This window comes from Fringilla coelebs (genome assembly GCF_963513975.1).
Source record: "Fringilla coelebs genome assembly, chromosome: 1".
Classification (NCBI taxonomy): Eukaryota; Metazoa; Chordata; class Aves; order Passeriformes; family Fringillidae; genus Fringilla; species Fringilla coelebs.
In genome coordinates this window covers 149,368,012-149,393,439 of record NC_140028.1, presented here as the reverse complement: position 1 = coordinate 149,393,439, position 25,428 = coordinate 149,368,012, and the positions used below count along the sequence as shown (strand labels likewise).

General features: G+C 42.6%; 1 protein-coding gene across 2 annotated transcripts in view; it reads left to right on the top strand.

The window, feature by feature from the left end:
- The window catches only part of CRHR2 (corticotropin releasing hormone receptor 2), a gene marked incomplete at both ends in the record, with an annotated part of 145,544 nt that overhangs the window by 63,251 nt on the left and 56,865 nt on the right, over positions 1–25,428 (top strand). For both annotated transcript variants that reach the window (XM_084208557.1, XM_084208558.1), the window contains 2 exons: positions 15,963–16,048; positions 23,087–23,193. In XM_084208557.1, coding sequence (XP_084064683.1) covers positions 15,963–16,048; positions 23,087–23,193 — 193 coding nt within the window. The remainder of the gene's footprint in view (positions 1–15,962; positions 16,049–23,086; positions 23,194–25,428) is intronic.

Sequence of the window (25,428 nt, the reverse complement as noted above, 5' to 3'; positions counted from 1 at the left end):
TTCAGATGTTATTCTGTAGGATTCTTCTAAGCCTACTGCTAGAAAACTGTAGCACTGAAGCTCAAGATCCAAAATAAGGGGGGTTTTGTTCATATGAGGTGGGCTTTATCACACTGACCTTGAGCCACCTCTGAGTGATGACTCCTCAAAGCCTTCTCAACTCCTGGTCAACAGAGAAAGGGGAAGAGACCAAATCACCCTCTGAACATGTCCATCTTCAGCAATAATCCCAGAGGTTTCCACATCTGAACTGTTTCTGTGACTAAAAATAAGTAAGGAAAGCCTTTTATCTCATCTTGAAGATGGATGGGCTCCTCAGATGGACTTGGAAAGGCACCACTGCAATACAAGCAAAAGAGGAAGCTTGCAGAATTATTTAGGTGTATTTTGTGAACAGATAATTAGAATGTAGCACTATGGACCTTTGTATCATCATTTTTAAAAAGCTTTCCCCCCCTTTTCTTTATTCCTCTCCTCCTATCTTGTCTAGAGATAAGATCTGACCCACCTCTGGAATTTCATTCCTTCAGGGGTGGCAAATGCATTCCTGAAGGAAGAACTGCAGGTGTTCCTGAAGGTCTTTGCCATTTGGCTTTGCCCTTGGAATGGGAGGTGACAGAGTAGTTGGACACAGGCTGGGTTTCCCTATTTCACTGTTTTAAAATCAAATTCATAGGGCAAAAAAGGGAACAAACAGAGCTTAATAGAACAGCACTTCATCCCTTGAGGCACTGGTCCAAAATGAGCATTTCCAGTGGAACTGTTAAGTAATTGCTTGTTTTTCTTAGAGAGGAGGCTTGAGGATTTGGATGTGCATTTGTGCAGAGGTTTTATGTTGCACTGCAGATTTTTTCATGTTTGCATTAAATTGAAAATAGGTCTAAACTTTCAAGCTAGCATATTTTTCAAAAATATTATGTAGCTTTTCTATACCCCACTCATGATGTGCACAGGAGGCTTTTATTGCCATAAAACATAATTCACTGCTCTTCAGATGCAATCAATATTTCACTCTACCTTTCTAAAAAAATGAAGTTGCCTTTTAATTTGTCTATCAAGGAAAACAGCTCTAGTATCACCGTATCACCTTTCCCACGTTTGATATACAAGTCAGTAGCTCATTATTACTTGGCAGAGGAAGTCTAAAGCTGAATTAATTTGAAAAGTGTTAACATTTCAGATGCTTTTTCATGCACTTTGGGTTCTTTGAAGTCCAAAGCAGATCATCTGCCCATTCCAGCATCTTTTTTTTACTGTTGTTTGTAGGGGGTTTTATTTCTTTTTTTGTATTCTACACCACAGTTGTTCGTGGCAAGCTTGGGATTTAAGGTTTTATGGTTTGGTACCAAGGAGAATATCAATTAAGCAGTCCTCACTTGACTACCCAGTGGTTAAATATTGCTCACTCAATTTGCTCTTGGGGAGCTTGTTTTGTAGTTGAAAAGCAAATGGCATTGAGGATAAATTTGCCTCAGTGTAAAAGATGTAATGTATGAGTTTCCAGTAGTTTTTCTTGTCATAAGAGAAGATCTCAGAAAATCTGTTGCCAAAGTCAGTAAATGTCTAAATGGCAGAGTCTCAGCTAAGTGGAAGTGAATTATGAGCACTAAACATTTCTCTGAGGTGAATGAGCGTTTCCAGACATATTTTACCTGATCTAATTGCTCTCTTTGTTGAAGGAGATGGTAAATCTCTTTTAAGAGACCTTTTTTCCCATCTAGTTTCTAAAACTCTTCCTGCATTTTCACTGTAAACACCAATCTTAGTGCCCATCTTCCACATCAGCACCACAAGAAACCAGCAGGTATTTTAGGAGCAAGAAAATCCAGCTCTGAAAGACAGGAGGTTTCTGCAGCATCCTCCCTTCTAGACTTTCCTGCAGTTACCTGTATTAAACTGAATCTGATGCTGAAGCATCACCAACTCTTTTATCCTCTTTGGAACACCTGGAACATTTCCTGCACCTCCAGTTCTTGGCTTATGTCCTTGCTGGATGCAGCATTTCTTTAGGGATGGTGTTGGCATAGGAAGACTGCCGTCCTTCCCTCTTTCATTGTTTCATTTCTGTCCAGATCAAATTTATTGTGCCATTTCCAAATCCCTGGAGGCAGTGTTTATGTCAGGACAATGTCCCAGGAAGGTGGTACATAAATCTGTGGCTAAACCTGCAAATTTGGGGTCTGGAAACTTCTAGATTTGAAGAGATCTTCATATCACCTTTAGGAAAAAAGGGAAAAAGCAAAGTATAGGGAAAGAATGTTGAGGAAAACATGGAGCTGAGCTGAAACAGTGACAGGTGTCATCTTAGCACTCTGAGAGGGGTCTAGAATATTTATGGGGTGGGGAGAGAGCTGTTATGTCCTTTTTTGTACTGTGAGATTTATATGACAAGCCTAAGATGAATGCCCTGCATGTAAAGCTGTGCAAGGTGTGCAGTGTTCAGAGCCAGCATGAGATGATTTATCCTTTCCATCCACATCCTTACCATTGTGGAACTGCATGGAGAGTGAATCCCCCTGTTTCCTGCAGTTCCCAGAGCTGTTTGAGTGGTACAGACAGCACTGAGATCACAGACATGTGGGTCTTTAAAAGATGTATGTGATGATGCCACACCATGCTTGCCAGGCTGCAGGGAACCCAAAACCACATGGGATGGTTCAGAGGTGGCCCACTTATCATTCCTGCCTGAAATAAGCTCAGGATCTTAAGATTCATCAGGGAGTTTAGCCAAGAAATGAAGCTGGTGAAATGCTTTTCTTAGACTGTCACAGCATGTGCTGACAGCATTTTATGTGCTATAAAATTAGAAGAGATTTTAAAATTCCCTTTCTCCCTCCCATGCCATTTCAAACCCCCAAAGAGACAATAATTACCAGGTGATAAGAAAGCACCTTCCCACATAACAGCAGGCTTCCCAAAGGAGAGATGCATTGTACTAATCAGGTTATGGCAGGGGAGCAGCCTCTTCACCTCTTTTCCAGCTGCCTTCTGCAGAAGATTATTCAAAGTCTTCCTGGCCAGCAAGTGATCACTCAGCTCCCTGTGCATGGGGGAATCTCTTGTGGAGCATCATTTGTGCAGGGACTGAGAGATGCCTTGGAAGCTGGGCTGAGGCAGAGGACCCAGGAGCAGTGCAGACAGTCCCATCTCACCCTCAGAGAGCCAAAGGCATATCTCTGATCTGTATTTGCTGGTTGATAAGGTGCTGTGGGCATGAAAACAGCCCTTACAGAACAATATAGTCCTTCACAGTTCCCTCTCAAAATTAATCTCGTACTTCTTCACTTCCTTTTTGATATCACTTGCAAACCAAATTTCCTGGTGTCTGTACAGCACTAGCAAACATTATATGAAATATTATTTCTCTCAGGTTTCTGATCTCACCCAAAGTTTCAATAAATGCTGTCCTGGAGGGAAGGACTGGCACATGATTCATATTCCATGCTGTATTTTGGGAAGGTGTAGAAATGCACCAATGGAAGCAGCAATATAAAGTATGGAAAGGGGAGCCTGGGGGGGTTAAGGAGTTGGTGAACTTTTAAATCCAAGTATCATCATCAGCCCAGCAGTTGCTTATCTACAACCTCAGCTATCTCCTGCTGCCCTTCTTACCAAATAAAGCATCTCTGGACACTGAGTTCCCCATAGCAGTGTTGTGCTGGGTGATTAATTCAATAAACTTTCGGGCACTGTTTTCAAGGATGGGAACAGAAAAACCGAGAGAGGCAAAACTGGAGCTCAAAAGCCCAGTGCTCCTTATTGTAATTTCTTTAATGATAATTTCCTGCTCCTCGTTGTGGCTGTGTAAGAAAGATCTGAGGTAGGTGTTGCTTTTCTCCTGGCAAGATCTGTTTTTAAACTTTATTCTTCACCCAGTAGGAGAAGGAATTTATGTGGAGGGACAGCCCACAGAAATGTAACACTATTAGTGTCTGTAAAAGGTTTTTGAGACTTGGAATTATTATATTTTCCTGTGTCTGCAGGGACTTTACTTTCCCTTCTCAAACAAACCTAATCTGTGGTGGCCTAAAGAATCTATTTATAACCTTCACATCTGCAATCTCCACCGTCAAAATTCGCCCTCGTGATGTTGCTGAACATTTTGCTCGTCCTGTAAAATTGTTTGGTCAGGGAAGGGGTTTTATTCTGACACCTCAGGTTCACTTCACAGAAATTGGGAGAACTAGCCCATTCTCATCCCCTTTTTAAACTTATATTATTAGAAGGGGAAATGTGGTTCAGCAGAATGGGCTCATATCTGCCAAGAAACATCTGGAATTTCTTATGTTCCTATATTAGGCTTCGCTATGAAAGCTGGCAGGGGCTGCTTTGGCAAACAGTCACTGGTCTGATGTGTGCAGGGTTCTTTTGTCTTGCAGACAGTCTGTTTCTTGCCTGCCTTCTCCTGATGAATATTTAGGCTTGGGGAAGACACAGGAGCTTCCTGGCAAGCACACACAGCACGAGCTGACAGCAGCGGATGTTGTGTTTTTATTCTGACGTCCCAAGACGTGCAAGTGTGACAGGACCTGTCTGAATCATCCTCTAGGGCTGAGATTTTTAAAAGGCAAGGATTACTATAAAGTGCTGGATGTATGATCTGGACAATGGTTTGAGATGGGAAAAAAAAGCCAACCCAAAACCAGCTAACAAAGAAAAAGCCAAGCAACTGTTGTGGTTCCTGGTGTAGGCAAACCCCCAGTGCTGACTCAGGGATGATAATCAGGTTTTGCTGATCCTCCTGGCCTTTTTGCCTGATTCATTCCCTGTGCTGTGTGTGATATTTTCTCTCATCTCTTATTATCTGTGTCTCCTGTGTGCTGCTTCCCTCTCACAGCCTCTGCTGCTGGACCAGAGGTTTCATGTGAATTCCTTGTCAAAAGGTATTTGAACCTTACCAGGCAAATCCCACATGAATGGGTGCATTTTGGAACCTGCTCTCATCCCTCCTTTTCTCAGCCACCTTTCTCATTATTTTTGCAGAGTTCTAAGAGCAGGCAGGATTATTCCCAGTGAACACTGACTCTCTGCTCCATCACAGGAGCCACTCCTACAGCTGCTGTGCTTTGCTTTTGTGACTGCAGCTCATAAATTCCCGAATAAATTCCAGGCAGTGAAAGCTCTGTGAGAAGAGTATTGCTTCCCCCATTCCCACTTTGCTATGGCAAGAATTAAAGTAGAGAGAGGCTGCACACACTCCTGTCTTTCAAGGGGTTGTGCAAATTGTCTTCTCCAGTTGTCTGTCCTAAACTCCAGCCTCCAGCTCCTTTCCTCTCCCTCTTGTGCTAATCAGATCTTAGTGCTTCTCAGTCCCACGGTGCTTTACTACAGGTAATAAAGTACAGTTACACCTCTCATTATCATTGCCATCTCTCTGTGCATTCAGTAATTATGCCAGGTGACTAATTGAATTTTGAACTTCAGCTAAGAAGCAATTACCATAAAGATGAAACATCATTACCAGCCTGTGCCCTGCCAGCCTTCCAGAAGGGGGTTAGGGAGGGTTTCATGGCTCTGTGCTCTCCTGGTCTGTCAAACTCAGAAACAATGGGTGCTGCAGCCCTGGGTGATGCCTTTCCTCCTCCTGATGCTGTGCAGGAATTCACTGCCACTGCACCACAAACAGAGAATTAATGACCTCTTGGACTAACCAGCAGGAAGAACATTTTCTCAGACTACACCTTTCTGTTTTTTAGGGAGCTGTGTAGGTGGAAGCTCCCTCTCTATACAGGTGGAAGTGTTCTGGGCTGGGGAATCTTTCCTGATAATTTGTACATGATCCATGCAAACACAGGTTGGATGATAGCCTGTTCCTTAAAACAATTGCATTACCCAGAGTCAAATGAGGGAAGTCTTTAAAATAAACAGAAAGTGATTGTTCCACATCAAATTACAGACCCATCCAGGTCAGTGTTTTGTTTACTCCTGGCACCTACATTTAGGAGAGAAGATGCTTCTATTTGCTGTAAGTGATTAAATCCCTCCTATCAGTGTGGGGTCAATGGAAGAACAACTCTGCTCCATAAGTAAATGGCCATGGACCAGCTGAATCTGTCTCAGCTGTGTTGGCTGCAATCTTGGGATCAATTAATTAGCTTAAATTTGGGAATTTAGTACAGTTTAATAGCCTGGGTTGAGTAGATACCATGGACATGACCTCAAAGAGTGCTGGATGTCTCTGTTGGAGCATGGACATGGTAACCTTCACTGATGCATCAGCATCTGCATCAGGACAGCAGAGTTTGAATGTCTTAATCTTGAGCTCAGCTGTAAAAGAGCAGTGTAAGACTAGGACAGGTGGGACACCATCACAATAAAAAACCAACTATTTCCTATTTACAATACATTATAAACGTTTCTTAACCTATCAACTTTCACCTCATCATACTGTAAATACTTGAAAATCAATCATCTAAAATTACCCCTCATAAGTCCTACTACAATACATCTTCCATAGTTCTATTTCTCAAAAATACCTTATCTTATTTACAAAACCATCCTTTAGAACTTATTTTTAATTCCATTTCTCTCTCAACAATACCTGTCCTTTTCCAGAACATTTCTAAGTCAGCATTTCTTATCTCAAAGTTTACATGCAGATACATAGTATGGAAACCTTCTGTCACACTTTAAAAATTTTCCATAAATCCATTTCCCACAGACTCTCCTGGGTGTTCTTATAGTTTCCAGCAATCCAAGTGTCAGTGACTTGCTGAAGTACAAGTGATGTGTGTGAATCTTATTTTGTGTGACACCTGTGTGACACCTGGCCTTTCAGGAGAGATTCATTTGAGCAACTGGGTGTGGAAATAAGCCCAGCATGAATGCCAGAATTTTATTTTCAACAGGATTTTGGGGAGTTATAAAATTTCTGATTTCTGTTCAGCTGGAAGTGAAGGGGTTGGGAGTTTGGTTTGACTTTTATATTTTGCTGGGCTTTTTTTTTTTTTCTTTTTTTCTTTTTATTGTGCTGAAAACCAGGTGAAGGAAAAGATGCTAACCTGAGGAATAATCTCTGCTTTGTAATCTCCCTCTTTTATCTTTCTTTTAAAAGATACATGGAGGTCTGAGCTGGAAACCTTTGGGTTCTGTGTGTGCTCACACCTGGGCTTGTGCTGTTTCAGGGATATACCTGCAGACTGCACAAAGCCTTGGGAGGCTGCAGGCAGGATTAGCCAAGCTTTAGTCAAGTTCTGCTGAGCCTCTTCACTGGGTTTTCTCTCTCTTCTTCTGGGTGTTCCTCAGCTGTTTCTGTAACAGCACAGCCCTGACGTTTCAGAACAAGAGTTTCCTCAATCACAAGCCATGAAATAATTTCTTAAGGAAATTATTGTTATATAGGGATATTAATGATATAATTAAATACCAATTCTTTTATTATTCAGTTATTAATAGGAGGGTTATCACAGGAGCTGTAAGCAATTTGGGATGAGGAAGGCAGCTTCCAGGATGATTCCTAAATCATTCTTCTGAGGAGTGATTGTCTTGGGAAAGGGCAAGTTTGGGAATTGCCTGTCAGTGCCCACACCCCAATCCTGAAACAATTCAAAATGAAGCTGTGAAGAAGCAGAGTATTTGCTATAAAAAATTGTATTTTATGGAAGAGTTTTTGCTAACCCTGAAGGCACGGGGAGTGAAAAATATTGCAGGAAATTTTGTTTCCTGAAGTGAACCATGCAGGGATCAGAAAGTCAACCAGAATGTGTGGGATTTTTTGTGAGAAGCTTTACATTAGGAGGTATTTCACTGAACAAGGTTGAAAAGAGCCTTTTTCTGCCAGTTCTGCACGATTCACTCTATGGGCTGTTTCTAATGCCACTGTTTGCTGCCAGGAGCCCCAGGAGAGTCCAAGGCCAGGTTGGACAGGGCTTGGAGCACCCTGGTCTAGTGGAAGGTGTCCCTGCCATGGCAGGGAGTGGAACTGGACCATTTTAAAGTCTATTCCAACCCAGAATATTCTGTCACCCTCTGTACAAACAGAGCTGAGTACCTCAGGTGCCCTCAATCTGTGTAAGTCCAACAGCAGGGTGCCTTGGGCTAGAAACCCACAGAATGTTTTCCTGAACTCTGAAAGAGCCTGGAGCACTTCTGAATTTCTGAAAGGTTCTGTTCCTGCCTTTGCTTTTGACCTGTTCTGTGACCTGGGTGAGCCACTTGAGCTCTGCAGCTGATGGGAAATCAATGCAGCAAGTGAGCATAATTAGGCTGCTTGAGGTTCTTGCAAACCTTTTTAGGATTTCTTGGCAAAGGAAAACAATAGAAAACTCATCAACATTTCTAATGTGCTTCAAAGCCTGAGGACACATCGAGCTGAGCCAGACAGAGCTGAGTTTAGAAATATTTTTCTAGGAGAACATTTCTTGCCTAAATTATGATTTATCTGCCTTCCAAGACTCTCCTATAAGTGCATTATATTTCTGTACTAATTAAAAAAAAAAAAAAACCCAGCTGTGACATCCAGAGAAAACCTTCTGGCTTTCAAGCTGATGTTGGCTGATGTACAAAGCAATGAGCATCAGTTGGATAACTGTTCTTGCCTCTCCTTATTTTTGTCAGAATATCCCTCATTCACAAATAAAAATGTGGAGAGAGATTATTTTTAATTATTTTTTCCAGTCTCCTGGATGTCACAATTATATGCTGCTGTCACTTAAAATTTCTAGAAATAGAAGGCAATTGTCCTGATGCTTTGTGAATCCTACCTGGCTCGAGCTTGTCACTGCAACAATCAGAAAAAAAATAAAGCACCAAAGAGGGAGTGTGGCACATGAATAAATAATTTATAGCCCCATGATTCAGCCCCTATTTTTAGAAGCTTGCTGTTTTTCTCAGACTTTGAAAAGAGGCTAAGAATAGTCTATACATGAAGTGATGTGTGCCTTATGCAACACAGGTTTTTTTCTGTCTCATTTGATCAGACTCCTGTGAAATCTGGGCAGCCAATCTGAGGCATTTGTATCATACAGTTGGATTTACTGGGGATCATGGTGGATAAGTACCCAAGAGAAAATTTTTTTGCTTAATACCAAGCAAAATGTCTTATTTTGAACATTAAATGAATAAAAATTGTTTGGAGGAGACACTGGGAGAATCTTATAATGTCCCAGTGATTAGAAGAACCCCCTGAAAAAGAAGGAATCCTTTAAACTGGGTTTGAAGTTCTCATGAAATCCAACATTGGAAGAGACCAGAGTTGAGCTCCACGTTGTGAGCAACTCCTGGGCTACAACATGCAGCACTGGGACATTTTGGATTGTTTTACTCCTGTCTTCTTTGAATGTGTCTAAAATTTTTCTTCAGGGGGTAAAACTTGGGTCCAATTTACATTTAGCAAACCTGTCTAGTGATTTTTGCTGCCCCAAAACTGTGCATTTCAAAATCCATTTATTCAGCTCAGAAGATGGCATCCAGCTTTAATCTTGTCACTGAGACAATGCAGGGTTTCTCCACTGTCTCTTCTGATTTTACAGACCAGCATATCACAGAAACTATTTTCATTTATATCTAAGGGAAAATCTCACTTACTTGGGCTTCTTTTCCATTGGAAAATTTGGCATAAACACCTTCATGGTGGGGGCACCATGGGCTGCTGGGCTGTGCCCTGAAGCCAGAGCAGGAAGGGATTGGTGAGATGTGGGGACAAGACTGGCTGCAAGTTGATATTCTAAAATTACAAGGTTGAACTCCACCTGTGGCAAATATACAGCTCTAACCTAGCCTGAAAAGGATGGCATATTGCTCAGCTAGGTCAGAGGTAAAACCAGTTCAATAGTTGTCTTAAAAAGTGAGGAAAAAATGTAGGTATAAGATATCAATGAAAAAGGATCACAGTGGGGAGATTTACCAGACTGCCTGTGAGAGTTTTACAAAATAATTACTGAAAATTCCTGGGGCTTCCACTTTTTAATCTGACTGAAGAAGTCCTGTGGGCAGGGAGGTGGATGGTGTGACCCACTGTGCTCTTGCCAGGTGTTCATTGCCTCTGTGAGTCTGTGCCACAGTCACCCCTAACCCCACTGCCCAGAGCCCTGTGTGTTCTAGGGAGTGTGTTCAGGGGGGTTCTGGTTTTCTGATGGATGCACCCTTCCTTTCAGCTCAGCTGACAAGGATCAGCAAGCTGCCCAAGCAGCCATATACCCTCAGCTCAGGGATTAACAGCCTGTCTTATTTATTTATTCATTTTTCTGTTTATTCCCTTCACTCCACTAGCTGATGAACTTGGCTCAAGATTCCATGGCCACTCTGTAGAATCCAGGAGATGAAAGGCATAAATAGCCAGATGAGAGGCATCAATAGCCAGAGAAAGGCATAAATAGCCAGAGAGAGGCATCAATAGCCAGAGAGAGGCATCAATAGCCAGAGAAAGGCATAAATAGCCAGAGAGAGGCATCAATAGCCAGAGAGAGGCATCAATAGCCAGAGAGAGGCATCAATAGCCAGAGAGAGGCATCAATAGCCAGAGAAAGGCATCAATAGCCAGAGAAGTCAGATTTCCATTTTAATGATAACTGGAAATGTAAACCTATTCAAAAAGTCATCTACATGAAACACAGCAAGACAAGTAAAATCTCTTTCAAAACCAGCTCGGTTCCAGTTGTCAGGGACAAGATCCATGGTGGCAGTGCCTGCATGCAGTGTCTGGAATTGTCTTTCACTCACTAATGGCTGGGAGGAAGTGGTGAGCTTCCTGCTGAGAATGACATCCACTTACCTTCACCCAGTGCTCCTGTCTCCTGTTTGTGTCGTGCTTTTAATGGACTTTTACTGACTGAACACCAGCCTGCCACCAGGCCAATCCATACATATTGAGTTACCACCACCTGAAAGGCTTTGTGCTCTTCAACAGGGTCGATCAAAAAAGAAAAATACAAAATACCACTCGTCAAACACTTCCCTTTACATACCCCACTCGGAAATGCAACATCATCTGCAGTTAGAAATTAAATTAAAGGCTAGGTTTTACTTCATTAACTGATGTAGAACATTGTGCCTGAGCTGTGTTTTAAAGCTGTTCCAGAGGATAATTTTATGCACTTATTCACAGAACCACAGGATGGTTGAGATCCACCTGCAGCCAGTTGCCCAGGAGCACATCTTAAAAAGGTTTTAAGTATCTTCAAAAAGGGAGACTCCACAACCTCCCTGGGCAGCCTGTTCCAGCATTCTGTCACCCTCACAGCAAAAATATGTCACTAGATTCTAAGGAGTGGGCAAATCACAGCTGGGATGGCAAATATTGGATGTTGCTGCTCCATTTTCTGTTTAGACACACACTGAGGGCTCTTCAGAAGAGTCTCTGGCAGTGTTGTTAATAAAGTGCAATAAATCGGAGTAGAATTCATTTTTCATGACTTTAGATGTGTAAAAGACACATTTCTCTTTGGGATAAAGGCCCTTGAGCTGGTTTGTAAAAACTGCTTTCATCCCATGCCATTTTTCCCACAATTAATCTGGTGATGGTAGTGCTGAGTTGCAGGGATGCTGAGGAGAGTTATGGGAGAAGTGGAAAGAGAGTTTGGATGTCTTCCCCCTTTACCAAACACCAGAGTGTGAGGAGTCCTTCAAATGAGTAAATAAAAGTCTGTGAGTTTCTCTCACGTTCTTCCATGTCAGATGAAAATCACTTTCCATTATTATTGATGTATGGGCTCAAATCTGGGTTGATCAGCTTTTTCTTTTTTTTCTTTTTATTGAAACAACAAATATGCTGGAGTTCCTTAAAAGCCCTGCAAACAGAGAGCTGTGATTATCAGAGCCTGTTTTTTTTTTTATAAATGCAATGTTTCTATTTATAAGTATTTTGATAAGTACAATGTTTCTATTTGGGTTTCTAGTATAAGACTTGACTAATGTGGTAATTACAGGCTTTTCTCTGTTTGACTTTTTCTAGTATCTATTGTGAATCTGTTAAAATTTTGGTGTGGTCATAAGGTACTAGATCATAATTGTAGAAAGTGTTTTTTAATAGTTGTTTGAAGTATGGAGAGTTTAAGTCACTCTCTTTTATTGTTTAAGTTTGTTGTTATGTGTCAATGGTATTTTTGGGGGATTTGTATTTTGTGTGTGATAAAATAACAGGCAATAAAATACTATAAACCTCACAACTTTAAAAACTATAATATAAATAAGAAATAATAAACATCTAAATCTAAACACAAAATATCATCTCAAATACTTCAACCCAACCTTAAATGAAACAAAAAAAAAAAAAAAAAAACCAAAAACCAACAATGCAACACTAATTTTCTTCCGCATTTAAGGAACTTTTGCTCTCACCTTGAATTTCTCACTTGCTCTTAAAGGGTTCTACTCCACGAAGAATAAAGTTCAGACTCTCTGTAGCATGGGTGGGTGTGTATAAATACATGAGAGTGAGACATTCCTGTGGGTGTTCGATTGTTTATCTGGATATATTCTGTAAAGAGATATAAAATAATAGACTGAGCTGGACTTTCCCAAGAGCTGGAGTCAGGGAGAATTGGGTATCCCAGCTGGATTCCTGCCAAGGCTTTGCTGTAGCCATGCTCAGATTTTTTACCTGCCTTTTTGTGGTGTGGAATGAGGTTTTTCAGGGGTGGAGACCCCTTTTACATCACCTCAGAGTCCAGGAGAGCTGTGAATGTTGGTGCTGCTGTTGTGTGTTGTCACTGTGATATTTTCTGGAAAAATCCCTTCGCCAGGATTTCTTCTCCTGGGAAGATGAGAAACCTCAGAGAAGAATGAAAACAACAATTATCTGATTGCTTCTCCCTGTTTTGCTGCTTTGGGATGTGGTCTGGACATTGTTTATCCAACAGGTGGTTGTTTGATTGTTTTCATGTGAATTGTTTTGACTTAATGACCAATCACAGTCAGGTTGTGTCAGGACTCTGGAAGCAGTCACAAGTTTTCATGATCATTCTTTAAAACCTTCTGTCTGTATCCTTTCTCTATTCTTTAGTATAGTTTAGTATAGCATTCTGTAATATAATATAAGTACATAAAATAATAAATTAGTCTTCTAAGAACACGGAGTCACATTCGCAATTCCTCCTTCATCCTGGGGACCCCAAAAATGCCACAGTGTGTCTGGGCTCTGCCTGCTATCCTTGGCTTTCTTGATGGAATGTGACTGTGATCAGCCCCCCTGAGTCAGCCCTTGGGGAAAGAGGATGATGCATTTGCAGCCTGGAGGGGTTGAAATCCATTCTGTGGAAGCTGGAAACCCTGAGGACTCCTGGATATTCCTTTCTGTTCAGGCAGTTCCCTTTCACCTCCCTGCCTGTCTCCTGCACTGATGGTTAAGCAAAAGAAACCAAGAGCCACAAATCTACAACAAAAGGAAATCAACATTTTTAAAGTGGAAGAAGAGACCATAGACTGAGGCCCAGGAGTGAATATTGGATGATGTGTCAAGAGCTCCGTGCATAAAGGCTGAGTGCTGCCTGTGCCATCCTGACTCATCTACTGCTCATTCCTCATTTGCATGAACATTCAATCTCCTTGTCCAGTTGTGTTTTACAATAACAATATATTATTGTGTTATACAATAATAATATATTATTATATACTAAACAAGTGCAAGTGCACACAGAGCACAAATAACCCCATGTTGCAACCACCAAATCTTTATTTGGTGTATTCCTTCTTGAGAGTAAAGTCAGGAAGGAAGGGAAATTATAAGAGAAAGTATGCTGAGTTCTTCAGTATGTCATTTGCCTAGGAAAATGAGATTTTACGCAATTGTTTTTCAACTAGGAAAAAATAGTGCTAATAGCCATATTTTTTTATAATTAGCTCTTGTTGCCCTAGAAAGATCATGTAAGTTCTTTTCTTCTTGGGTGTTCATTGTTTGTTTCCACAGTGGAGCTCTCAATTACGATTCCTGCATTTTTTTCCCTTTTTTTTGTGACAGTCGCTAAGAAGAACTGAACTTAATCCAGTGTCTTTCTGCACATAGTGCATGAACAGGAGCTGCTTCCTCCAGTGAGACTCTTACCTCACCCAGTAAATGAGATATTTCTCCTTTAAAGCACTGGATAAAAGAGCTCATTTTGTTATTAAAAAAGAGAGAGTGAGGGAAAGAGGAGGAGAGAGAGAAAGGAAAGGAAAGGAAAGGAAAGGAAAGGAAAGGAAAGGAAAGGAAAGGAAAGGAAAGGAAAGGAAAGGAAAGGAAAGGAAAGGAAAGGAAAGGAAAGGAAAGGAAAGGAAAGGAAAGGAAAGGAAAGGAAAGGAAAGGAAAGGAAAGGAAAGGAAAGGAAAGGAAAGGAAAGGAAAGGAAAGGAAAGGAAAGGAAAGGAAAGGAAAGGAAAGGAAAGGGAAAAGGAAAAGGGAAGGAAAGGGAAAGGGAAGGGAAGGAAAGGAAAGGAAAGGAGGGGAAAGGGGAAAGGAGAGAGAGAAAGGAGAGAGAGAAAGGAGAAAGGAAAGGGAAGAGGAAAGGGAAAAGGCTTTACTGTGGGATATAAATTAGCAATGACAAGTGGAGTTTGGAATGAGAGGTTCCCAGAAGCCAGATCTGTTTGCTGCTGGTGTTGAGAAGTGACTGATACTGGAGGAGATCCTGGACAAGAGAAATTCAGAGTTTGATTTTCCCCCTCCTGTTCATGCCCTCAGCACGTGGGAGATGTGCTGTGACAGCTCAGAGAGCTGCCCTGATGTGGGTTGTGCATCCCCAGTGCCTCGCAGGGTGGATTGTGTTTGTGCTCTCCACAGCTGAGCTGGAGGGATACAACCAGGGAAAATGAAGAGTCAGAATGAGTAAAACAAGGGTTTGAATGAAAAAAATAAGGGTTTCATATGAGCAGTACCTTGGAAGTGGGACTCAGCATCCAGCTAAGCATCAGCTCATCTGGAGAGTCAGGAGTTTGCTACAGAGACTCAAAGTCAGTAACAATTCTGCACAGGGAGCTTCAGCACTGGCCAAAGGAGGGGACAAATGCAGGGGCTTTTAGGGATGTAAATCAGATCCTGTCACCTGAACCCCACTCAGACTGTTTTGTTTAGTTTGTCCTTATCACTCCAAAAAGAAAGTGGAAAAGTGCAACTAGACACCAGCAATATGAAATTCAGTGATTTGTGGGGATACAGTGTCACCTGGAGCATCTGCAGGGACTGTTATTTGTTGGCTTCCCTTCTCAGTAAGAAAAAGGACCTTTTCAAAAGTCTTTTTACCTTTTTCAAAAGCACCTTTTCAAAAGTCTCTTGACCTTTTTCAAAGGCTGGTGTCAGCAGCACATTTAGGACCATTTGATTTTCCTGCACTAAATGACCGTGGCAAAGGCCCAAAAAGAAATTGGGTAAAGGGCAGCAACAACATCATGAAGAGTCCATCAGGAAGTTGCCTGTATTGGTCCTTGGGGGATCTTTCTGGATTTCCTGTTTTATTTTAATTCTCTTGTTTCTAAGAAACAGTTCAAAATAAGAATGGAAAAAAACCAAGAACCTCTTGCTTAGGATTGGATGTGCCTTTGAGGAGTTGAGGAAGGTTTGTACAGGAAAACTGCAGTTTTCTCTCAGAATTCCTTGGGATGAAGAGAGTGCTTGCCAGAAATTGAACTCCCCTCTTTGCCCCAGTATTGCCACATGGAGTTCCCAGAGCCTTGCAGGGTGATGTTGAATTTGGACATTAAATCTCTGCTTTGGTAATTTGTGATTTTCACTTACAATCTGTGAGAATTAGCACCCTGGAAAACACCAGGAATGGTTTCAGTTGCAGTGTTCTCGTACCTTTGCTGCTTCTGAATTGATATTCTGTTAAAAAAAATCTATTAATAAATACCTTTAAATACTCGTGGTCTGTAGATGTGTTTGTTTTTTATTTCTCCTCTTCTGAGTGGGTTGCTCCAGTCATCACAGAGGTGGGATAAGTTGATTTGCCTTGTAAATAATCTGTTCTGTCACTCTTGCCTTGAACCTGTGAAATGTCTAGGCTGTTCAAGTCCAGCACAGAGTGTTCATCTCTCTTTTATTTTGGTCTGTACCAGGAAATGCCTACAGAGAATGCCTGGGCAATGGGACATGGGCTTCCAAGATAAACTACTCTCAGTGCGAGCCTATTCTGGATGACAAGGTCTGTATTTTTCCCTTCATTCTTCTCAATGACATTTCTCAGCATAAATGAATGCAAAACTAAACTTAAGGTTAACATGCTGATTTGGGACCTCTGAGAGAGATTCCATTTCTGTCTCTGCAACAAAACCTCCCTGTGAATTGAGGCAAATCACTTGTCCTCTCTCCATATCCCTTGCTCACATGGTTCTTTAAAAAGGATGCTTTATCTCACTCTGTCCCTGATGATGTGTGTTTATGCAGATTTTGCCTAGCTTTGTTCAGAGCCTACAGCTGCTACAGTAAATGTTAGCAATAATAACAATAAGACCTAAAGCCTCTTTGGCACTAAAAAATAAGTTCAACCATCTGATTCCACCCTATATCTGCCCATTCTGAGGTCTCATCAACAACTGACCTTTACAGATCTCAATGTCATTTCTCCTTAAGCAAATATGTAAAGAGGCAGCAACAGAAAAAATACATAAAAAGTAGAGTCAGGACCCAGCTGTCTTTAAGAAATTGAACCAGTCTTGCATGATATGAGAATTATCAGATTTAAATTAGCATATGGGATTAAGTTCCTTCAGAAGGGATGTGAGGAATTATGCAAAGCCTTTTTCTTTTCAGATGTCTCAGAGACATCATTGACATTCACCCTCACACACTTTAAGCCTTCAAGCCCTTCATACTCTTCCTCTTCCTGCTGTGTTGGGTGCTGTGGTGGGACACAACCCCACAAAGGCTTTGTGCTCTCTCTGCCAGGAATGGCTTTTCCCTCTGGGAACCAGGGTGGAGCCCAGCAGCTCAGGCTGGTTTCTTTTGGTGATGCCTTGAGAAGGCTGACCTGGAAAAGAGGCTAGATGGAGCTAAAGAATAAAAGTAAGGATTTATTAGGAGGCCTCAATGGATCCACCTTGGGCAGCACCAGAGCCCAGCCAGGGCTGCACCCAAGATGAACCAAAATGGCCCCAAAATGCACGGCCGGGCACGGGGTCTCTCCCTGGGATCAGCTCTGCTCCATTTGCACCTTGCAGTTCATTGTCCCATCCCAGCTTTAGCCCCTGCAGTCCCACCCTGCTTGTTTTTCTCTCTCCAGCCCACGGGGTTTGTGCTCCTGGCCTGAGATTTGGCTCATTTGTCCTTGGTGCCCAGCTGGAGCAGGAATTGTTTTGTCTCCCTGCTCTGTGCACAGAGCTCAGCATCCCCTGATGTGAGCTCAGACCCACACACTAAAGCAGCACAGAGTCTGAATATATAAAAGCTGAAACCTGAGGCATCATTGGGATTCATTCAACTCATTGTGTCCTTTAGTTGTGCCATGCCAGGGGCAGAGAGGAGGAAGATGAGATCCCACATTTAGAACTCAGGGGCTCTCTGTGGTGATGGTGCACCCCAAAGAGCCAGGCTGTGCTTTGGCTGTGGTGCAGCATCCATCCTGTAAGATCCAGTGCTTGGTCAGCCTGGGTTTTCCCCAGTAGATCACAAAACAAATAACAACACACCAGCTGCTGAGGAGGAACCTGTTCTTACCCCCTGGCTAATTTAATCCCCCTTCCTTTTCCTAGAGGCTTCTAGGAATTAAGAAAAGTTGTGCTAGTACCCGACTGCCACCCAGAGGGACATTCAAGGTGGTCCAGCACAGTGGAGAGGCTCCCAAGGCAACTTAGTTTAGACCAACCTAAGCTGGGACCAGCCCAGTGCAGCCCCTCATTCCCATTTAAAATGAAAAGCTAACTTGCTGGATGAATCAGGTCCCTAAAGCATCTCAGTGCATTGTTGCAGGAACCTGGGGGGCTGGGAGGGACAGACTGACCATGTCTTAAAAGTGAGCAAGAGAGGGGATGTGGAGCAGCTGATTTGGAGGATGGGGAGCAGAGCTGAGCCAAGACTGGGTTCCTGTGGTGGGGTTTAGGTGGTACAGGAAACCTGAGCTGGGAGCAGTGAGCTGCACCCACTCAGGACAAGGCTGCTGCATTTTAATAACACTCATTACATGTTTGCATGCCTCCCAACAGTGGCTGTCTGTGCACAAGCAAATACAGAGGGGTTTTATTTGAAAAGGCTGGAGAAGTGTTGTGACTAGAGGACAGGATTATTTCCCTTTACTCTGTTTTTCCTTTCAAAAATTTTGCAGCTATGGTGATAGCTTAAAACTCCTTAAATAGCATGTTTCTTAAACAGATGAAAGTGCAGATGTTCCCCCACCCTTGCTTACAGAGGCTTAAAAACTCATTTATTAGATCTTTAAAGATTTGTGACGAGCTTTGCAAATATTAATATTTGTGAATATTTTTGAAATCTCTCATAATGCTCAGTGTTACAGATGAATACTTTGTGATCTCAAAAAAAAAGATAGAAACAAGGAACAATCCCCACAGATTTGCTCCATTTTGATTAAAGGTGAGATTCAGGCACACAAGTGGGTCTATTGTTATTTACTGGACTTAGCAGATGCTGAACATCAGCTGAGGGGTAATGCCCTGTGACTTGTGTTTATTTTTAATCCAAAAAAACCAACTCTGCTTTTAAGCTTGACGACTGCCAGGCAGAGTGCTAAAGAATCACATGGTTTTAATTCAGTGATTGATAACAGGGGACAGGAACAGGACTTTCCAACATCAATCCCATGCTTTATGACAGAGTTTTGGTAATGTAGCAATAGAAATTTTAGGTTTTTTTCAGCTGAGGGTCAGTCTTGAGGGGCATCAGCTCAGTAACACTCATTCACTGTGTTATATTAATGCATCATTGCTCTGCTTGTGGTTGAGACCTGTGGCAGCAGCTGGTAAAACTCTGCTCTGGGACTGATTTGCTGCTGGATTCCCACTCTGACTAAAACCTAGTTCCTTAAATGTAGTTGTGTAGTGTGGTTTAAAATGTCCCAGTGTCTCCAGACTGTCCTTTGGAATGCCTGTGTCCTTCATGCCCAGAGAAGGGAACAGAGCTGGGAAGGCTCTGGAGCACCAGGAGTGGCTGAGGGAGCTGGAGAGGGGCTCAGCCTGGAGAAAAGGGGGACCAGGAGGGACCTTGTGGCTCTGCACAGCTCCTGACAGGAGGGGACAGCCAGGGGGGTCAGGCACTGCTCCAGGGAACAGGGACAGGAGCAGAGGGAATGGGCCTCCAGTTGTGTGAGGGGAGGTTTAGACTGGGTGTTAGTGGAAATTTCTTCTCTGAAAGGATTTTCAGACATTGGAACAGGCTGCCCAGGACAGTGGTGGAGTCACCATCCCTGCAAGTGTTCAGAAAACTTGTGGATGTGGCACCTGGGGGCAGGGTTTGGTGGTGCCGAGGGAATGGTTGGAGTCAATGATCTTAGAGATGTTTTCCAACCTTAAAAAATCTGATTCAGCAGCAGCCATGGAGGTCCCACCAGGACCAGCTGGGAATCCAGGTGTGCCCAGTTCACCTCAGGGGACACAAGGTGTCTGTGTGTGCACACCTGCTCCTAAGCCATGCCTTGGGTGGGTACCCAAGTGTTGCTGTCCTCCTGTCAGACTGAATCTCACCCTATGAACGAATAGTTGGCTCCTCCTCCAGGCTCAGAAACAAGACACAGAAATAATCCTGATCCAGCTGGCTGCTTGGTGGCACAGTGTGTGACAAATGGAAAGATTCTCCTCAGCCTACAAGCTCCTGTGTTGAAAGGGCCTTCACTGCATCCGACACAAACCTCTGCTCTTCTTAGAAGAAAAGTGAGCGTCTCAGGCAGCACAAGAGACATCCTAGCCTCCAAAGAGAGCTGTAAATCAGGAACTTTGGTGTTGTGGTCTGTGGCAGCTGTATTTATAAATGTGAATTTGCTTCTGCTGATGTTTTGAGGTGGCTTCAAGCTGAGTAGCTGAGTTAGCACCACACTGGGCTCGGGCTAATGTATCCTGCCTAGGAGCACGGTCACGTCAGCCACAGCAGCTCCCAGCTGGCTCAGGACGGGAAGGCAGTGAGCTCAGAGTCATCTGGCATGACACAGATACTTCCCAGTTGCTTCTGAAAGTCTTTGGAGAGGTGTCCTTAAGCTGTGCTGGTGCTGAGATCATCCTGGCACCAGGAGGAAATTGGAAGTGACTGACTGGCAATGGCGTGTGCAGCCTCCCAGGGAGACGCGAGCTGTGAACGCTGGCAGGACCTGTCAGTAAGTTCTGTTAGAGGAAGCAGGATCCTTGTCAGATGGTCTGAGAGTGCTGGGATTAGGTGGGTATTGATCCAAATCACTCACTGAGCTGTTTAGGGCAGGTTAAGCAAGGGGGAAAGTGCCCTAGACAGAATGAGTCTGTCATTAGCCTGGAGGGGAGCCCAGCATGCCTTAGATGTGCAAAGCCAGTGCAGGTAAAGACATGGTGCTGTCATTCCTCAGTGTAGAAGCTCTGGAGACACCTCTGCCCTGCCTGGTGGAACATGATTGTCATGTCTAATGTCATGGAATGGGATTGCAGTGGTGGGACCTGCTGTGGCCAGGGGGTAAAACCATCTCTGGGTTCCCCATCCCTGGATTCCCCATCCCTGGAATCCCCATCCCTGGATTCCCCATCCCTGGAATCCTCATCCATGGAAGTGTTCCAGGTCAGGGGCTCTAGTAGCTGGCACTCCTGCTCATCATCAGGAATCATCATTAAGATCCCTTCTGACCCAAACCTTTCCAGGATTCTATGATCTCCTGCTCTAGCTCATTTCTAATCTAGCAACCTCCTCCTAAGCTTGAATTAAAATCTTTGTTTTAGTGAAGTGAATCTTCCTGAAAGCAGAAGGATATTGGGTAACAGGAGAAGGTTGTTGACATTTTAAATGTATTGGTGTCCAAGAGGGCCAGAAAAGAGCTGTGCAAGTGTTTTACATGAGCTCTGGGGGACAAACACATGATTTTCTGGCACGTGCTTTTCAGCCCTGAAGATGTTGCCTCCCATTCCAGCAATGCAGGTTGCATGTAGGCTGGTGGAAAGTGATCCTGCCACCCTGTCAGCTTAGTTTTCCCTAAGCACCGAGGCAGTTCTTGTTTCTGTGATGTTTGAATTTGCCTTCAGGAAACCTTGTTAGCATCAGAAGCAGAAAATATGAAAGTCGTGCCTGTTTTTCCTTCAGCATCAGTGCATCAAACAGGAGCTTCATAAATTTATTTTTCCAATTAATTTTCTCATGTTTTAAACCACGCCTTCTTGAAACTTGAGTGAAGTTCAAATAGTGTTCAGGAGCCAAAGGAGGGTCAGACTTAAAGAGCAAGAACCTCCTTCTGGAAAAACACAAGGTTTGCCATCTTCCAGGAGATTTCTGGCCCTAAATGAGCAACTCTGGAAACAGTTCTTAGTCAGATGGGTTTGGGTTTTGATAGTGCTGTGAGAAGCAGTGGATTCAATGATCCTTTGGGATCCCTTGAGATGTTCTGTGATCCTCTGGCTCTGTCAATTAAGCAGGAGAGTCAATGAGCCCTGCAGTTTGCCAGGGCATTGTTAAATAAAACTACATTGCACAGGTAGGCACAGCAGGTCAAGGGACTTCTCTTTCCCTTCAGGTGTCCCCTCAACTGAAGGATAAATAAAACACAGCGTGGAATTTGAATTCTGTAGCTTCATTTTGTTGCTTTTTTTTTCTTTTCACCTCCAGGCAATTCAGAAAATGGGCCCGTGGATGGGGAAGTTTATTTTAGGGGATTTTATAATAGACTTAAAAATACTCTGCGTGGTTGAGTTGTGTCCAGAAACAGCACATTACTCTGTGAGCTGAAGATGCAGGCAGGTTTCATCACAAAAATGATTCCAAGAGAGCTCCCTGGCTCTCTGGCAAAGTGCTGGAAGATGCTTATCTTCAGAGAACAATGGAACAGATGAGCTACAGCTGCTGGTTGTAGTTTCAGCCAAACATTCATTCACTGACAAATTCCTTTCACTGGAGTAAAATGTTAAGGGAAATTGTTAGGGAAAAAAATTTTAAAAAAGAAATTCAAACATTTTTTTTTTTTTAATGATGCCATTTGTAGGATTTTACTTTCATATTTTTATCACAAGAGAGGAAATGTAGGTGGTTGGTTTGTAAGAGCCAAGAGCCTTGTTCTTCTGAAGGAGGGCAACATCCCAATGTGGGGAAAGATCTGCTTAACTTGAAAAGAAATAAATGTCAAAACTAATAATAAATATATTTTTCAGGGACATTTAGTCTTCCAGTAGCAAACCTCTTTTTAGCCATCTTCAGTATTTATCTGAATAGTGTCTTTCTACTTCTTCCTAGCCAGGCAAAGAGAGGAGATGCTTCTCCTTTCTCCAAAGCCAACAGCAGCCCACCAATAAAGATGTTTCTGCAAGGGCAAATTTTGGTCACTAAATCCCTAAATTCACTGATTTAGATGGGAGCACTTCTGTACTTAATTTTTTTGTTTACAGGATCAAGGGCTTGCCAACCATCTCCCCCACATGCAAGGAAATAGACGCTAACAGAGAAAATTTCACCACATATTTGGGCTGCTGCTAAAAACAACAGGATCCCTGGTTTATCAGAACTGAAGGGACATCAGCTTTTAGTCTGCTTTGGTTTGAGGGATAAAGATCACAGCCTGCAAGGAATGTCCCTCAGGAAAATCTGCCTGTATGGGAAGGGCTTGTTGTTTATTCTTGCTGACATTTTTGGGTGAAAACCAAGCCATTTGAGTAGGAAAATGGCATAACCTGGCTCATTAAGACCGTGTTGTTTCCTAAGAAAATAATGTTTTGTAACTTTTGAAACTCTGAGAAGATGTGTCTTTGGTAGGTTTGTCGCCTAAAATGACAAAGATTTAAAATAAAGAAATCTGAGGAAATGGAAAAAAAAAATTAAAAGGGAAAAGTGGGGACAAAATAACATTTTTTGCAGATATTTGTAAGAAACTGTGGACAAATCCCAAACTGAAATGACACCAAGCCTGTGTGCCTGGACAATTTATTTACCTTACCTAGAGGCATCAGCCCTGGTGCTATTATATCATTATAAAGTTTTGAAAAGTAAAAGTAATGACTGTTTTCTGAAGTGCTGAACTGTTCCTGGATGCCAGTGCTGGGAGACTGATGGTGATTTAATGCTGTTATCTCTTTGCCTCCAGAGGAAGTATGCGCTCCATTACAAGATTGCTCTCATCATAAACTACCTGGGCCACTGTATTTCAGTGGGGGCCCTCATAGTTGCCTTTATGCTTTTCTTGTGCTTGAGGTGAGTAATGTGTTTGCATGTTTCTAACTCACTTGGGTGATGATTTCTGGGTTGCTCCAGCCCTCTCCTGGCTCTGTCCAGGTCGTGGATGGTCCTGAAATTGGTCATGGCTTTTATATTTCTGAGCAGATCTGTGGTTTTGCTGACTAATGTGCTCCTCCTCAGCGTAGGAGCTGAAGCCTGTTTGGGTCAGGGAAGGAACTGAACATGATTTATTGATGCAGCAAAAAAAAAATCAGTGAGCACAGTGTTATTCATTAAGGGACACCAGGATCTGAGTGTTCAATTTGCAAGTTTTGAGGGCAAATTTTGTTTTCTCACAAGGCAGAGCATGGTAATGTCTTGCATTCCCTGACAGCTAAAACTCAGATCTAAACCAAAGGAGGCAGAATGAAATATTTCCATTTTGCTTTGGGTTAATTTTCTTTTTTCTTTCATTAAAGGGCTTAGAAGTTTTCTTAAATAAAAAGAGGAACATCATTAGTGGAGCTTAATCCCCAGCAGTGCTCATGAAATGATGAATGCAAATCAAAGAGACTGCATAGAAACCCTTCCCTGCTCTGGTCCAGGGTGCTGAAGGGAGTTTGGCAGATGGAGATGTCAGAGAAAGCAGAGTTAGGGCTGCGGGGAAGAGAAAGGACAGGAGGAAAGGCAAATTGGTGGGAAACAAATAGATGTGGATCAGTCATCACATGTATGTCCACAGCCTGAATCACAGGAATGTATTTTCATCGGAGTGGCCTGATGGGTTAATTCTGTTTTATTTCTTGGATTCCATGCCTGGCATTTCTGTACAATTTGTGCTGTGTTGTCCAGGAGAGTTCGACCTGGACTTAAACCCAGCTCCACTGAGTGCTGTGCAATGATAATCCCTAAGAAAAACCTTGATCTAAAAGCAGAGGATAAACTGTGGGTGGAGGACATCCTCCCCCTGGGCAGGAGTACAGCAGGATGATTGACAGTGACCTCAGTGCAAGAATGACTGTTTTCCTGGAGCAGAGCATCCCCAAAGTCTTAGCTAAGTCTTCTGAGCATTCCTAACAAGGCCTTTTCTAATAACAATGAGAATCTTCTCACACTCCAGCATTTATAAACAGAATAATCTATGCTAATGGAAACAAAAAAAGCACCTTAAAACATTAAATGGGAACTTTTATGATGCATCAGTTTAAACTTCCATTTCAAGCCCTCTACAGTGCATATAAAGCTAATTCCCACAGTGCTTGGAGACCTGAATTAATTTGCACTGAATAAAGAATGCAAATTATTCATTGCAGTAGCTATATTCCCTGCTTTTATGCTCAGTCTTTTATAAATGCTTGAGTAAATAACACAAAAACAATTAGGTAGGATGATATAAATGTTACCCAGCTTCAAACACGGAGGTGGCTCACCTGAATTCTTCTAAATTGTTCTTCTGTTATTTAAACATTAAGGTTTAAATTTTGCAGTCAGCTTCAACATTAGAAACAGCAACTGAGTAGTAGCAATTAAGAATTTCCTGTACATGCTGTGAATTAAGATACTCCATCTCTTCAAATTCATATTGTGTTGTGCAAAACGTGTCCAGTGTGCAGCCAGAGTTAACCAGCATGAGATCCCTCAGGGTCTCTCAATATACATTTTCCAAAGTTCTAGAGATGTTCCAGGGAAGGCAACCCAAATTCATGTTTCATTACAGGTTGTCCCTTCCCAAATTTTGGGCTGTGGAGATCATCACATTTACCTCTATAAAATGCCCAAGAACAAATCCGTTTTGATAATCAATTTCTTTTATTTGGGGCTTTCTTTAATGCTGTTTTATTTTGGATGGAAGAAGGTATGATGGAATTGGGTAATAGGAGAGATTTTAGGTAGTTCCTGGCCAAAAAATACAATCTGACTTAAAGCAGGAATCTGCCCGTTCTTTATTCCTGTCCCACTCCATCCATCTACCTCACTCCATGAGTCCCTGCTGAGGGTGAAAATAGAGGAGACCTCCAGGAAGATTCAAGTTTTACATCTGCCCCCAATTTTTGTGCATCTTCCCCAGGACCTGCTCAATTTTCCTTTGCTCTGTTGGTGTAGGTGGATCCCAAAGGCAACTCTGTCTCAAGGGGGAGGCTGCAGCACACCTGCTCTGTTGGAATAGAACTGCTGGAAAGCCTTTGGGATCTCTCACTCTGGGGGTTTTAGGAGCAGGTGAAATATTTGGCTGGCATGGCAAAAGGCGTTGCTGTTTTGTATCCAATAAAG